This window comes from Anarhichas minor, unplaced genomic scaffold (genome assembly GCF_050575085.1).
Source record: "Anarhichas minor isolate MPS153535 unplaced genomic scaffold, ASM5057508v1 ptg000067l, whole genome shotgun sequence".
NCBI lineage: Eukaryota > Metazoa > Chordata > Actinopteri > Perciformes > Anarhichadidae > Anarhichas > Anarhichas minor.
This window is the reverse complement of record NW_027466513.1, coordinates 4514258-4530000: the sequence shown is the minus strand read 5'-3', so window position 1 is coordinate 4530000 and position 15743 is coordinate 4514258. Positions and strand designations below refer to the sequence as shown.

Sequence of the window (15743 nt, the reverse complement as noted above, 5' to 3'; positions counted from 1 at the left end):
GCGTTTACCGTGAATTTCAGCATATAGGTGCACTAACATTACTGACTATAGGATGTTTGCTGGCTTTTATCCCACTGTTCTTGTCATCCTCTTGTTGTTATGTTATGTATTGTCTCTTGTCTTTCAATAAAAAAAAATAAAAAATAAAAAATTATAATAAATTTTAAAAATGCGTTAACGCGCGATAAAATAATTGTCGGCGTTAATTAATGAATGCGTTAACGCGAAATTAACGCGTTAACTTGCCCAGCACTAATATATATATATATATATACATATATATACATACATATATATATATATATGTGTGTATATATATATATATATATGTGTATATATATATATATATATACATATATATATATATATATATATATATATATGTGTGTATATATATATATATATGCGTATATATATATATATATACATATATATATATATATATATATATATATATATATATATATATATATATATATGTGTATATATATATAGACAATGTTGTAGTCAAGACCACATAAATCAAGAACAAGTCATGACCAAACCAGAGTGTGTCGAGACCAGGACCAAGACCAGGACCAAGACCAGGACCAGGACCAAGACCAGGACCAAGACCAGGACAGGGTGAGTCCCACACTACATGACACACTCACGATAAAATGTGGAACATTTAAACCACTGAGACACTCAAACTGATCCACGTTCCCATAAAAACACTCACAGAATACAACAGAAAATCACCTCTTTTATTGACATATATATATATATATATATATATATATATATATATATATATATATATATATATTTATATATATATTGTATATATGGCAATAATATATACTGTATATATATATATAAACTGTATACGAGAAATACAATAATCAAAAGGCTTTGCAGAGGTGGATTTTATGTGTTGGAATTTTGATGAAAGAAATTATGAAAATGTGACGTTTGAATATCACAACAATAATATTCTGCAGATTATTTTCAGAATGAGAACCGGAGCCGTCGTTGCCCAGCTGGTTGTGTTCACACACACACACACACCGTTCGTGCTCAATCCAGATTTCTTTCTTCTGCTTTGTGAGTTGGTCTGAAGCTCTTAATCCCGTTTCCGTCTGCTCGCCGTTTACAGCGAACGTCTCACGTTTCATTCAAGTACCCTCGATATCCCACCGGGGCCTGATGCCAGGTCAGTTTATAGCATCGGGTACCAGGCGAGGTGTGTGTGTGTGTTGTATTTATAGTTTGTGTTATTATAAACTCTGGTGGTTCGTTAGATTCAATCATGGAAACTGGAATTGAACGACATCTTCAACCGTAACTTTAACATTGTTGGAAACATTTTTCTGTGATTTGTTCGTCGTTAACAGCAGAACTTACTTCTGATCGATTAACCCCTTCAGTATTTAGTGCATACATCTTTACAGAGTCTTTGTTTCTCAATCAGCAGCAACAAGAAAAGGAACTGAAACAAAAACTCAAATAAGAAAAAACACATAATTCTATAAAGCGTGTTGAAGACGTTTGAAGCTGTAAAATAACTCACTGATTAGATGAATGTAAAACTAATCACTGGACTCAGTCCAGCTTTGTTTTTCTTTGTAAATCTTGACCAGTCGTCATCATCAAAGCTCAGACGAGGAAACCATGAAACCTCATTCTGATCCGGACAAGTCGGGACACGTAGACGGACGGGGGGGGCAGTCTGCTGGACCTGGATGTGGTTTTTCCAGATGGATCGCAGCTGAGAGGGACTTCACACACACCCTCCCTGCTCAGTTTTATGACTCCTGTTAACAGTCACTGACGGTCGTCTGCTTGATGAGTTGTTTCTCTGCTCTTGTTCGCTGCTGTTCTCAACAGAGAGAAGACACCAGGAGCTCTCTGAAGGCCTCGTTATGCGTCAGAACGTCCAATAGCCTCAGAAACCCCCTTTTTAGACGGAGAAATCTGGCGGGCAGCACAACTTCTGTACGTTGACGAACAGAGAATTCACACCGCGGTGCGAGAGTGTGCGTAGGTGTAAAAGTAGACAACCAGAGTTTAAACTAAAGCTCTTCTCCACTAACCTCTGAGGGGGGGGCTGTCTCAAAGCATGCGCTGTAGCTTCACATCACGGCACTTATTTCAATTCAATTAATTAGCTTTTTTTTTTATAAACTGAGAGGAAACACGAGAAATAAAAATTTTAAGTAAATTTATCGTAAAAAAAAAGCTATTGCTAAAACAATAAACACAATACACGTTTGTTACATCCATTGTGTCTTTTTTCTAAATGAACTCGTCTTCTCAGTTTAGGTTTAGGTGAAGATAGTCGATGTTAACTTGACGGACTAACGTCACTAGAAGGATCCGTCTGGTGAGAAACTCTTTAAGTTTTGAGTTTGCAAGAGTTCGTGTTCATGTGTTGACGTCTTTCACATTACAGTCATTTAGCAGACGCTTTTAACCAAAGCGACTTACAATTCAGAGTCTATCACATTTCTACACCGTAGGTACAACTACGGGAGCAATTTTGGGGTTAAGTGTCTTGCTCAAGGACACATCGACATGCGACTAGCAGAGCTATTGAACCGCCGACCCTCTAATAGGATACAAGGAGCCTGCTGGGACACACACACACACACACACACACACACACACACACACACTCACTCACTTTGATGTTGAATTAGTTTTCAGTCCAGGAAAGTGTCAGTGAGCCTCGGTCATTATTAATCTCTAAATATTGAGTCAGTCTCTGATTGAAGAGGTTTGAACTGCGATTTGTTCAGCTGATATTCCAGCAGTGCTAACCCGAGACTAGCCTCCTGTTTCTGTTGTGAAGTTTGAAGAAGAGCTTTGCTAAAGCAACACGTTGCCACAACTGTTACCAAATCAATGGAGGCTCCACGTGTTTTATATATTGAGCTATTCACACGTTCCCAGCCTCTCCTCTCCTCTCTCCTCTCCTCCTCTCCTCTCCTCTCCTCTCTCCTCTCCTCTCCTCTCCTCTCCTCTCCTCTCTCCTCCTCTCCTCTCCTCTCCTCTCCTCTCCTCTCCTCTCCTCTCCTCTCTCCTCTCCTCTCCTCTCCTCTCCTCTCTCCTCTCCTCTCCTCTCTGTGTTCAGCAGCCTGCAGTTCAGTAGAAGTTTCTCTGATTTGTTGTCACATGACTGTTGGTCTCAGATGAATCAATCATGACTTCTATGTTGCGTTGAGGAGTTCAGAATTTAATGTTTTTTACAGAATCTGGTTACTTCAAACGGTTTCTTTGGGGTAAAATGTAAAATGAGAAATGTTGCATTTATTTATTCAACAGTAACTTCTCTGTAAGCGTGATATAGTTTGTGAAGCGGTCTTCTTACGACACTATAAGGACCAGACGTACAGTAAGTGAGCGAGTAGCTGCTGATCTGAGCTCCGGCTCCGATGACTCGTCCCTTTCGGTCGGTTTCCTCCTCTCTTATGAAACAACTCTGCAGCCGTGAATCACCGCGGCTCACAGAGAAACCACAGAGCTGCATTTCCTCACTTTGTTCCACAGATCGTAGATCTGATTTGGAAAGTTACGTCGTCAGATACAGTAAAGGGACGGTCACAGTGCATTTATTATTGTAAGGAGCAAAGTGGTGAAGTACAATTACTTAAATACTATAGTATAATTCTGTACTTTCATATTTTAATTTGTCTGCACATTTCAGAGGGAAATGTTGTGGTTTTAGCTTTACAAATTAAAAATCATATAAAATATTATGTATTTTAAAGGATTAAACTTCCTTACAGAGTAATATTACTACTTTTAATTTTGGAAGATCTGAGCGCTTCCTCCATCATTACACAACATCACAATCATTTAGACTCTTGATCTTCAGTTTGAGGAAGCAGCACCGTCCACGTTCCTCCTCTGTGCTTTGGTCTTGAGAACAGATCAGATCCACCTCTGTCTTCGCTCCTCTCAGGGGTCAAAGGTTAAATCAATTCAACCTGTTCTCTCTCTCTCCTGCTGTGACGGAGCCATCAGGTCACTTCCTGGAGAGGGGACAAATGTCCAGCGCTCTGTCCCAGGACGTCACCTGATGGCCGGGGGTCTGGCCTTGTCATCAGCTGCCTCTGACGTCGGGATGTTTTTTCACTCCTCCTCCTCCTCCTCCTCCTCTTCCTCCTCATGGATGTAAATCAGAGCGACGCTGCCGTTCTGTTCAAAGTCACAGAGACAGAAGGAGCGCTGGTTGAAGACGGTGCTGAAATGTTTTATGAGCTTCTGCCCTGAAAGAGGAAGGAGCAGCGGACTCATCAGCATGTCAACGTCAACAAACAAATCAGATCTTCTGTTCAAGCTCTTGTTCATTTTAACGTGTTTATAAATGAATGGAAGCAAAAGCTGAACTGGCTGAAGCTTGTAACACCAGTGTTATGGTGCTTTATGGTTGCAGGTGATTGCTGGTGATGAAGATCATGATGATGATTGAAAGCGAGTTTCCAGTTCAGTTTGTAGCTCCTCCCTCCCTCAGCCGTCTTGAGTTTCACTCTCACTGAAAAACCACACACACACACACCAGCGCGAGCGTGTGTGTGTGTGTGTGTGTGTGTGTGTGTGTGTGTGTGTGTGTGTGTGTGTGTGTGTGTGTGTGTGTGTGTGTGTATGTGTGTGTGTGTGTGTGTGCGAGAGTGTGTGTGTGTGTGTGTGTGTGCAGCTGCTTTGAGCTTGTCAAGCTAACGATCACTTTCCAGTCACTTTGAGACTTAACCCACAATGCATTTCTCTCTGGCTGCTGGTCAGCTCAGTCCGGAGCGGAGACCATTTGGGTGACTGGTGCTGGGACCCCTACTGGGCATGTTGGTGGGAAACAATACACACATCTTTATATTTTAATGGTTTGAATTTACATGGACATGTTTTAGCCTTTAGCCCGTTTAGACTTTGATCTCTACTTCATTACTATTTAAAACATTGTTTTGTTTTGTCTGGTGCATCAAGAGTCACCTGAGGACAGATGCTGCAGACAGTTTGCTGCACTAACTAGAAACAATGTGTCAACATGAAAAAAACACATCTGGAAGAAAACCTCAGAATACAGTTTTTCTTCTTTTGTGGAGCTTCTGAAAGGCTGAACGTCACAGTTTCACTCAAATAGAGATTCTAACTCATCCAGGACTGAAAGATGTAAGAACTGTCACTTTAAGCAGCGGGAACATGGGTTCTTTTGGAGTTGGGGGGGGGGGGGGGGAGTTCAGCTGTTGTAGCAGGATTACCAGAGCAAGATGAGCCCCCCCCCCCCCCCCCACCCACACCCACCCACACAGCAACACCCGACCAAACCGCACACACACAAAGAGGAAACTGTGGGACTGGAGGTTTTAAGAGTTCAAATGTTTCTCTGTGTCATTCTTAGTAAGTTCAGGTGAACTTAAGTTTTATTTTAATGTGTAAAAGCTTCTCTGAGGTCCACAGCGGTCTTTAGTGGGTTATCTTTGATCATGATTGAAGTTAAACCGGAGATCAGATGAGTGTTGTTCTTTCATCAACATTAAGTCAGAGTTGGACGGTTGGACGGCGTGTTGTAGAGAATAGAAACAGAACATGACTTCATCTTGAAACCAGGCAGCAGCAGCAGCGAGTACAGTGCAGCGGTATGAACATGATACTCGATGAGCTGCAGTGAAGTAACAATACTAACACTAATACCACACTGTGAAAATACTCCGCTAGAAGTAATCCTGCATTCAAAACCTTATTCCTGATGTTTCTGGGTTAACATTACTGCTGCATTAGTTTATATGTGGCATGTTTTTAAACTAGTTTAATCTACAGCAATGCATTGTATTCTATAAGATTATTATTATATATTATCAGATGTTCTCACGCTGTCCTGTGAGAACAACGTATCTCTAGAAAGAAGAACAGCTCGGCGTTCAGCTTTGTGACGTTGGGTTTTCCAGCTGATCTGATTTTAACAGTTTATTTATTGTCAAAAAAATAGAAAAGAACAAAATAAAACAACCGTATTCTATTAAAATGATGCGTTGGCAGCGACATTTGTGACATTTCTCCTAAAACCTGTCATTAAAACATGATTTGTTTTAATGACACTTTTTGTCAACATACTATGTTTTTCATGTTATATTGTAATACATACTATATTATGCCATTTGTATGACTTTTTTCTTAAAATACTAAACTAAAACTTTTTAATGACTTTTTCACGTCATACTATACTATGACTTTTTATTACTTTTTATCCGACAAATAAATACTATGACATTTTTCTGACATTTTTTTGGACATACTATTTATACTAAATTATAACCTTTTTATTGTATTTTCATCAAATACCGTACCATGACTTTTTGAGACATTTTTATAACATCCCATACTATGACATAAAAAAACAATTCAGGATATTCTATACTTTTTAATGCATAATAGACATTTTTTGAAAGACTATATTGTTACTTATGACATTTTTTGTGTCACATTTATGATATACTGAACTGGACATACTTCATGGCATGCTTTACGGTCAGCATGCTCCATTTTGAGATCTATGCAGTAATATGATTTCCTGTCACTAATGTGTATGATATCTTCATGATTCATACTGTAACACTGCCCCTGATCAGCTGGCCAGCTCAGCTCTGCTCCTGACTTTATTCCGCTCACCGTCTGAGCTCTGTGTGATCTCCTCGCCCGGTCTGGGCGGCTCATCGGATACAAACGGTGGTGGCCCGGCTTGCATGTCTGCTAGAAGAAATGTCTGGATTTTGTGGGTTCACGGTTCGGTATCGTTTTCCCAACAACTGCCGACAGCATGTGTGCTCAGACCAGCCAGCCGGTCTGGAGTCTGATATACGAGAGGAGGAGGAGCAGATTTACTGTTCTCACTTCCTCTGATTATCCATCGTCACACATCTGGATTCCTAGTGGATTGATACCGGACACTCAAGTCTCTGACATTAAAGAAGCAACTGTAATGTTTTCATATGCTCTGAACAGCCCCGGGAGTCGACACAACAAACAGCCGAGTCTGAACATTTTACATTTACAGATGCACGCTTAACACAGCAGGGAGACGATGACGTCATTGTTTAATTATGACTTTTTATGATATTTCTTATGGCATGCTATACTACAACTCCTTAATGATTTGTTTTATGTGATGCTATACTATCGGTCACTTTCATGGCTTATTATACTGACATTGTTTAAGGTCCAACAGTAGTTAAATAGACGGTGCTGTGACGCTTTAGCCTGATACATCTGAGTCACAGTAACATGAACGTTACCTGTACTGCATATCGTCCTGTTATCTAATAAACAGCGCAAACAAGTTACATTTTTGCAGTTAATATTTATTGAAAATGCAAATGTACATTTTTATGATACAAATACTCTTTAAATCGACTAACCAGGTGAATCATTTTTATTATTACTTTATTTTTATCTTTTAGATTTGTATTTTTTTCAGAAACATCCTGCGACATTACAACACATACTTTCCAGGTGGTGGTCTGCAGGTACAGGTGGGTCGGTTTCATAAGAATGTGTTCCAGAGAGTAACGTGTATTTGAACGCACCGCCATGCTCCCCTCGGATCTTCTCTGTCTGTAACTGCAGATGAGAGTGTTGGATTGTGTTCGGTCAGTTTGTTCTTCAGTCGGGTCGAATGCTTCCTTTCTGCTGTGCTCGATCAAACTCCAATAAATAAATAAAGTGCTCCAGGTACAGCTGGATTTAAATCAGTTAATACACCTCTCTAGTGTTGATTAGATTAAGTATACGTCACAGCACTGGATATACAGTTTATTATCTTTCTAACAGTGAAATATCTAAGAATCTGATATCGCAAATCATTTAAAAAAGTTATTTACAAAAACAAGGCACAACATGAGGAATTCTGGGTAAATTCTGATCTCCAAACAATGACGACGACGATGGACTGAAGCGAGTCCAGAAGCTGTTTGCTTTCACACCTCAGAGCTCGTTTCCTTATCGTCTGTATCACGACCTCTTTTTGTTTCATATTTATCTTCAGACCTCGTCAGTCGTGGCAGCACACATGAACTCTACGGAGACGAGCCGAGGAATGGCTTTCCGTTCAGAAACAAATAACTTACTTCTTCCTCTGCTGAACATTTGCGTTCCTCTGACGGGGAGGTGGCAGTGCAGCTACAGGTTTGACCTCTTTGAAGCGTGTTTTTTTAAAGGTGTTCAGACATGACATTAACAAGATGATGGACTGATGTTAAAATGATACACTGAACAACTTTTAATACATTTAAATGTGTTAAATTAAAACTCTTCTCATATGTAACAACAAAAATAACTCATCACAACAAAAATAACTGTCATTTGGTGGCATAATTAGGCCACGCTCGTCTTTATGCGACTCTTATTAGAGGGCAAAGGTCACATTTGGTGCCATGCAGTACCACCTCCCGGCCAGCCGAGGCAGTAGAACAACTAACTGGAGTAACCAATCAGAGCTCAGTATTCCACTCTCCCAACATCCTAAAGCAACACGGCTGAGGTTTCTTCTTCCTCTTCTTCTTTTGTTTTGTGGTTCTAGAGGATGTGAACACCGGTTGTGTGTGTGTGTGTGTGTGTGTGTGTGTGTGTGTGTGTGTTTAGGACCACTGGCAGGAGCAGTCGGTGGGCTCCTGGATGGTGTAGCTGACCCAGGTTGTGTTGCCGCTGCAGTAGAGCTGCACGGAGCGCCGCTGCAGCCCCGTCTCCCTGCAGCACTTGCAGAATCGAGCGTACGTGTTGATGTTGTAGTTGTAGATGCTGGCGGACGGACACTTCCCATCACACGACACGATGTTCACCTGCACGACACAAGAGAGTCGGTACAGGTGCAAGGTAGCAGGGCGACAAAAAGAACCAGCGAAATAACATAAATGGAGTTGTTTAAGGGTCATTTCTTACAATCTGCTGTTGTCTGCTGTTCCAATACAAGCTGTTTCTATTTGTTAAATAGTTCAGTTAAATCTAAAACTCTGCTCTCTGCTGCTACGTGCTCACGTTGTGGTGTGAGGCAGAGTTGCCCACTTTCAACCTTATGGTTTATTCGAGCAACTGAAGCTTTTTCATGATTTATTTTTTTGATTTATTTTTTTACTATAACTTTTTACTTCTTTTTTTACATCCTATAATTGGCCATTTTTCTATAAACTATACAATGACTCTTCTCGGCATGCTATACAATAACATTTTATTACAATTTTCGACAATTTTCTACACTTTGGACATTTTAGTCCATGACCTTTTACATTTTAAGACATGCTATGCTGTGACTATTTAAGGACTTTCTTGACATGCTATACATGCTATGACATTTTTATATATATATACATTTTTCGGCATACGATACTATCACCATGAAATTGAAGACACACTTTGCTGTGACGTTTTTGACTCTTTTCGAGATGCTATACTTTTGCTTTTACATACATTTTTGGACACTAGTCTACGACTTTTTACATTATTTTCATATTTCAACATACTAAGACTTTTCATGACATTGTTTTTGTTGACTATATTATACCTTTTTCGACTGGGGCAAAGGGAAGATGCTGAAAATGTGCATCTTCATGGGTGTAATTAAAGTGTGTATGCAGATGATATACTGCTTTCTCTCAGTAACGTTCAGTAACGTTAATAGTTTCTGTGACTTCTGTTTAAGTGCTTGAATCATTTATTTTATAAATACAAATCATATATTTTTACCCATAGCATTAAACTCTCAATTGAGATCAACTGAATAATCTTAATTTCTTATATTTCTTGACATTTGAAAATGCTGACAGTGTCAGAACTTCACTGTGAGGAGACACGCCTGTTTGCAGATGACATACTGCTCTCCCTCAGTGACTCTCTCCCTTTGATATTTACATTCGTCCACTCTTTTGGTGAGTTCATGTTGAAACATCCTCGTTCCAGACCTCTAAATCTTCTCCCATATCTCTGATTTGTTCAATAAATCAATGATGGTGAACTAAGATGTGAATGAAGGGACCGGCAGCATAGGACTATCGATCACTCTCAAGGGTCATAGCAGGCTGTTTCACCTATAATCTCCCAATGTCAGATCTGTCAAGTAAAGCAGCAACTCTATTATATTTAATAATCCCGGCTACTTCCTCCGTCTGTATGAAACGTTTGGTGACAATGCTCCACGTCATGGCTGAGGAGGGGTTCACTACAGGTTTATTGTGGACTCTAAGCATCTGAATTAGGGCTGCAGCTATCGATTATTTTAGTAATCAAGTATTCTACCGATTATTTCATCAATTAATCGGATAAGGACTTTTACTTGGAACAAAAACAGTATTTCTACACTCTGGTACCACTACTTTTACTTCAGTGAAAGTACTTCCTCTACCACTGCATGGTATATTTAGGTTTCTCTTCCTGTACTACTCATAACTCCTTAAGAAGTTGAGATTCAGACACAGAACATACCGGCCTGTTGCTGCGACAGTCGTTCTTCCTGATCGTCATCCTCACCGTCACCTTCTGACACGACTTCCCGTCTTCTTTGCCTGTTCACACGACAACAAACCAAATCAGTTGGAACAAAGTTAACGTGAGATATCCAAAAACAAAGAAACATCTGAGTTGCATGTAGAGACACAGCAAACACCAGGACAGAGGCTGTAGATCATGCACAACGTGTTTAGTGGATGGTTGATACAAATTATACTTTATATGAAAGCTTTAAAGTTAAAAAAGTAACAAAGGAAGCTTAAAAATATATAAAGGGCTGGTGAGATGCTTCATGCAGTTATCACATACACAAAATGCCTTCAAAAAAATATTTTCAAATATCAATAAAAATTGATGTATAAATAAAATAAATGCAACAAAAATACTTTTTTTTGTAAACATGCTCTGTCAACATTTCTGCCATTTAAAATACAAAACAAACTGAGCAGTAACATAAAGCTGCTATGTGTGGCATCTGGTTTATAACAGTAAGATTACATATCAGCGCTCTCAATATCTTTTCACTCCTTTCACCAGAAACTCTTTTACAAACAACGCAGCTGTTTTAGAGTAAGTAATATATCACATTCATAATTATTAATAGAATCATTCAGGTGAAAACTGTAGTTATCAAGCCACTCGTAAAAAAGAACAAACTAGACACTTCACGCATGAATAATTATAGTTCTATGTCAAACATCCCATTTTTAAGTAAAATCATTGAAATGTTTTTCAACAGTTGAACAACTTTTTGGCACCAAACTAATTGTTTTGATGTCTTCCAATCTGGTTTTCAGCCCACTGTCAGTGTTAAACTGGTTTGAGTCTTTATTAAAGGACACAGAGGACTTTGTGTCTTTAGGCCATGTCACATTTGCAGACAAATATGACATGCGGAGTTCCCCTTGGCTTCATTCTGGGGCCTCTTCTGTTTGAACTCTACCTGCTTTCACTGGCTCAGATTGTGGAAAACAACAAAACAAGTTACCATAACTATGCAGATGACACACACATTTACGTAACCAACACCAACAGGGGACTATGGTCCAATAAAAGTTAAAGTTAATAAGAGATTAGCGCTCTATTTCAATCGTCAATGTTAAAAACCATTATCTGAGTCTTTTTAAATGAATACACAGTTCTTGACACTGTGCTTCTTGCACTGGTGAGTCTTGTAATAAGTAATACGCCTCACATAGCAGCTTCAGTTTCCCACACAGCTCCCCCTGGTGGCGGAGCAGCACAGCGGCTGTGGTGTAGCGGCATGCAGACCTTCTACAGCAGCTACAGACACCAACTCACATCAGTATCTACTGACACATGCAGACGTCTAAGCCCGACTACTGGGCAACTACCAACAGCACATTGTTGGCAATCAACAATGCACTGCCCAGACAGTGCTAAATGGGGAAAGAGTTTAGCCGTCGTGTTACATGTACGTGATCCACAGGGAGGGGCGGGGCTCAACACTTCTTACTGTCCTTGCAAGTGTGACATTATTCTTGGCCTGCACACAGGATCGTGTCCCCGCCTCCTTGAAGGTGTTAAATCACCTTTATTTACTTCAGTATCACATTTTTTAAGATAAAAACTTACAAAAAAGGGAATTCACAAGCAATCGTCAGAAGTTAAGAACTCCATGAAGCGAGGAGGATGCAACATCTGCATCATAGATGTTATAAATATTTATATATTTTGTATTTTGGCAGCATGTTTTGGTTTTATTCTACTGGTTTTGATTTCACAGAGACCTGAAGTGAGACAGTTGAGAGGACCGTTTGGTTGCAGTCAGACTTCCTGTGTGTTTTATTGATTTTCTGTTTGTTTTTTGGAGGGAGTACATTGTTGAATATCAACAATGGCACGGACAAGCCTTGTTGTTTTGGTACCTCGTTCACAGTTTGTGTTAACTGTGGGAGTCAGGGGGCTAACGGGGAAAGGGAACAGAGAGAATCCAGTACCTGGTGGGATTGGTACATGATGGTAAGCTGCAGCACATAAACCCATTTGCATGTGATCAGATGCTTTTCAGTGACTATACTACTTCTATCACTTGGCACTTTGAAAGAGTTATCCGTTGCCATTTGTTACTGAATTCACTGAAAAGCACGCCGACAGATCTCTCTAATCTGAATAAACAGCAGACAAATGTAACAGAAAACAACAGCTGGGATCCAATCGGGACAACGTTGGTTGAAGATATTTGGACCGAAACGGACAAAACTGAAGGGCAAACATGTTGGAAACATGTTGAGCGGCAGGTGAAGGCGCTCTTCAGTGTCAGCAGCCTACAGCTCTACTCTAACTACAGGACGCGCCGCTACGCTCAGATCAGATACTCACACGTCTTGCAGCATCCGTCCATGTAACTTACGATAGTTCCACCGATCTGAGTGCAGAGGAGACACAAAATGTTGAGAAATAAATAAAGAGAATATGAGTTTGTTTTCAGAAGGCTGATGGCTGTGCAAATATTCAATATGTCAGATAACAATTTGGGGAATTCTGCATTTTATCACCAAAATAACTTACAGATCAGTTGTTCTCAAACTGTTTCTGGCTCGTTGAGTTTTAGACCCAAAAGACAAACATCTGTCCGGCTATATTCATAGAGACGTCCAGAGCAAGAAAGGCTTCGTCATGAATCCAGATAGAACGGACCTCTCTAACTTTGATTCCCTCTCTACATGTTGCTGTGTTTACATACATCTTACAAACCTTAACCTTGCTTGCCTTCAAGTATCAGAGCACACTTCATGAATCATATGCGTTCAGCTTGAAGCACAGTTTCAGACTTCTGTCTCTTTGTTCCTGGTTATTTCCACCATTACACATTAAATATGTTTAAAAATGTATAGTTTTAGTTGTTTTCACATTAAAAACACCTCTGAAACGTGTCCTTTTTGAAAGTGATTCTATATAAATGCAGTCCAATAACATACATGACAGATTTTGGGGGTGATCCAGGCAATCTGTAGCATTCTTTATCTAAAACGTGCAGGAAAAGAGTCATTAATGAATCATTTGTTTCACTATAAATGTCTTGCTTTACATTAAGCAACACTATTATCAATCAGGAACAGAATCATGCAGCATAAAAAAAAAAGTATCCATCAAACCGTGAAAGACAGTAATGAGTATCTCCTGCCAGGTGATTATGGTTAGGTTGTGTGTGTGTGTGTGTGTGTGTGTGTGTGTGTGTGTGTGTGTGTGTGTGTGTGTGTGTGTGTGTGTGATGCTGACCTTCATACACTCTGTTTCGTTGAATGGTGGGCAGCTGTAGGAGTAGGAGATGAGCGTTGGTCCCGACAGAGTATCTGTGCAGTCAAACTTCACGCAGTTTGATACCCAGGACTTCCCCGGCTGAAAACACAGCGGCAGCATCAACTGATGTACTACTACTACTACTACTACTACTACTACTACTACTACTACTACTACTACTACTACTACTACTACTACTACTACTACTACTACTACTACTACTACTACTACTACTACTACTACTACTACTACTACTACTACTCCTGATGGCAAATCTGACTCCGGCTGAGTTACACAAACAGGGACGAAAAACACCTTTTGGGAATAGATAAGACTTGTTAAACTCAAATTGCAGTGGGAACCTAATATTCAGTATTACTGTTAAACTATAACTGATGTATAACTAGTTGACTTCCTACCTTGTAGAGAACAGTTGTCCCGTTCTCCTGTTCGTAGAGGCAGGAAATATTCTTACAAACACCGCAGCACGTCGTCTGGTCCTTCGGGGGAACGTAGATCTGATTCTGAAACACCGGGAAGATTAGTTTTAGGAAATGATGGCATTATATATATATACATATATACATATATATATATATATATATATATATATACATATACAGTATATGTGTGTGTGTGTGGGTGTGGGTGTGTTCATGACTCAAGGTAAAACATGACATCATGTTGTGGTGGCCAATAGATTTTTGGTAATGTTGTGACATCACTATGATCAGAGAATAAATTATCTTAATAAATTCAAATCTATTAAGTTCATTAATTGTCTGCCAATGCTCTTCTAAAGTTTCTATGTATATCTTTACTTATTCTGTCTTTTGTGCTGCTGTTATCCTATTCCTACTATCAGTTAAGGTTCATCTCATCGCATCTTAAAAACAGAAAAACAAAAAGGAAAGAACATAGATTTACAGGAAGAGTTTTGCTTGAGATTAGAGCTGCGAATAACTATTTCAAGAATCAATTCATCTTTTCTCGACTAATCTTCGGTCTACAAGATGTAAATGTTCATTTCACTTCGTGTTTTGTCCGACACACAGTACAAAAACATACATATATATATATATGTATGTTTATTACATTTTCTGTCATATATGACGAATATAAACAGTTAATATTCACAATTAAGGAGTCTGAACCAGCGACTTTGTGGTACTTTTGTTTAAAAATGTACGTAAAAAAGTTTGTTGTCCCAGTCTGGTTGTACTGGTTAGTGTGTGTGTGTGTGTGTGTGTGTGTGTGTGTGTGTGTGTGTGTGTTGGTGGTCTTACTGGTTGGCAGTGGGCGGAGCAGTTGATGCTGTTGGTGCGCAGCAGGTGGAAGCCGCTCATCGGGTCGAGGCTGCGGCTGCACTGCCGGCTGTGACACACACCGTCATGGTGCTCCACCAGAGTCTGACCCGGACGCAACACGCCGCGCTCACCGAACACACACACCGCCTCACGCACTGAACACACACACACACACACACACACACACACACACACACACACACACACACACACACACACACAAACACACACACATACACATACACACACACACACACACACACAGAGCCACGGTCAGAGGTCACAGTGAACACAAGGTAACAATTAACGTCATCTTTAGTTAAAACGTTTTTCTCTTTTAAATCATTTAGATTTTATTTGTTTATTTCAGCTTCTTCTTCTTCTACGCTCCCGATGTGATGTGTGTGTTAAAGAATAAGAAGTGATTTAAAAGAGATGACTGATTACTGATTTGTGTGTTTACGCTTTTTAATTGTGAATCAATGTTCATTGTTTTGGAAATATTAATCAAGTTAAAATAAATAGTTGTTATGAGGGAACGTGTGCAGCAGAACGTAGAACCGGTCTCACTCACCACACTTGTATCTTTTGCAGGCGCACTGGTTCTGTGGGTCGGACTGGAGGGCCCGGTCCAGCTGGGCAGCTTCTCCCTGAAGAGCACAAAGAGAACCGGACTAGAGACACTTGGAGAACCAGGGA

The 15743-nt window shown here is 39.8% G+C and overlaps 1 protein-coding gene across 1 annotated transcript in view; it reads right to left on the bottom strand.

Annotated features, from left to right (window-relative positions):
• Positions 1 to 8230: 8230 nt before the first annotated feature.
• otog (otogelin) overlaps positions 8231 to 15743 on the bottom strand; it is a 59201-nt gene continuing 51688 nt past the window's right edge. Inside the window, exons 51-58 of the mRNA XM_076078555.1 lie at positions 15619 to 15694; positions 15024 to 15199; positions 14157 to 14261; positions 13717 to 13836; positions 12817 to 12862; positions 12363 to 12434; positions 10450 to 10529; positions 8231 to 8813 (exon numbers count right to left, since the gene is read on the bottom strand). Of these exons, the coding sequence (XP_075934670.1) occupies positions 8613 to 8813; positions 10450 to 10529; positions 12363 to 12434; positions 12817 to 12862; positions 13717 to 13836; positions 14157 to 14261; positions 15024 to 15199; positions 15619 to 15694 (876 nt within the window). The 3' untranslated portion in view covers positions 8231 to 8612. The remainder of the gene's footprint in view (positions 8814 to 10449; positions 10530 to 12362; positions 12435 to 12816; positions 12863 to 13716; positions 13837 to 14156; positions 14262 to 15023; positions 15200 to 15618; positions 15695 to 15743) is intronic.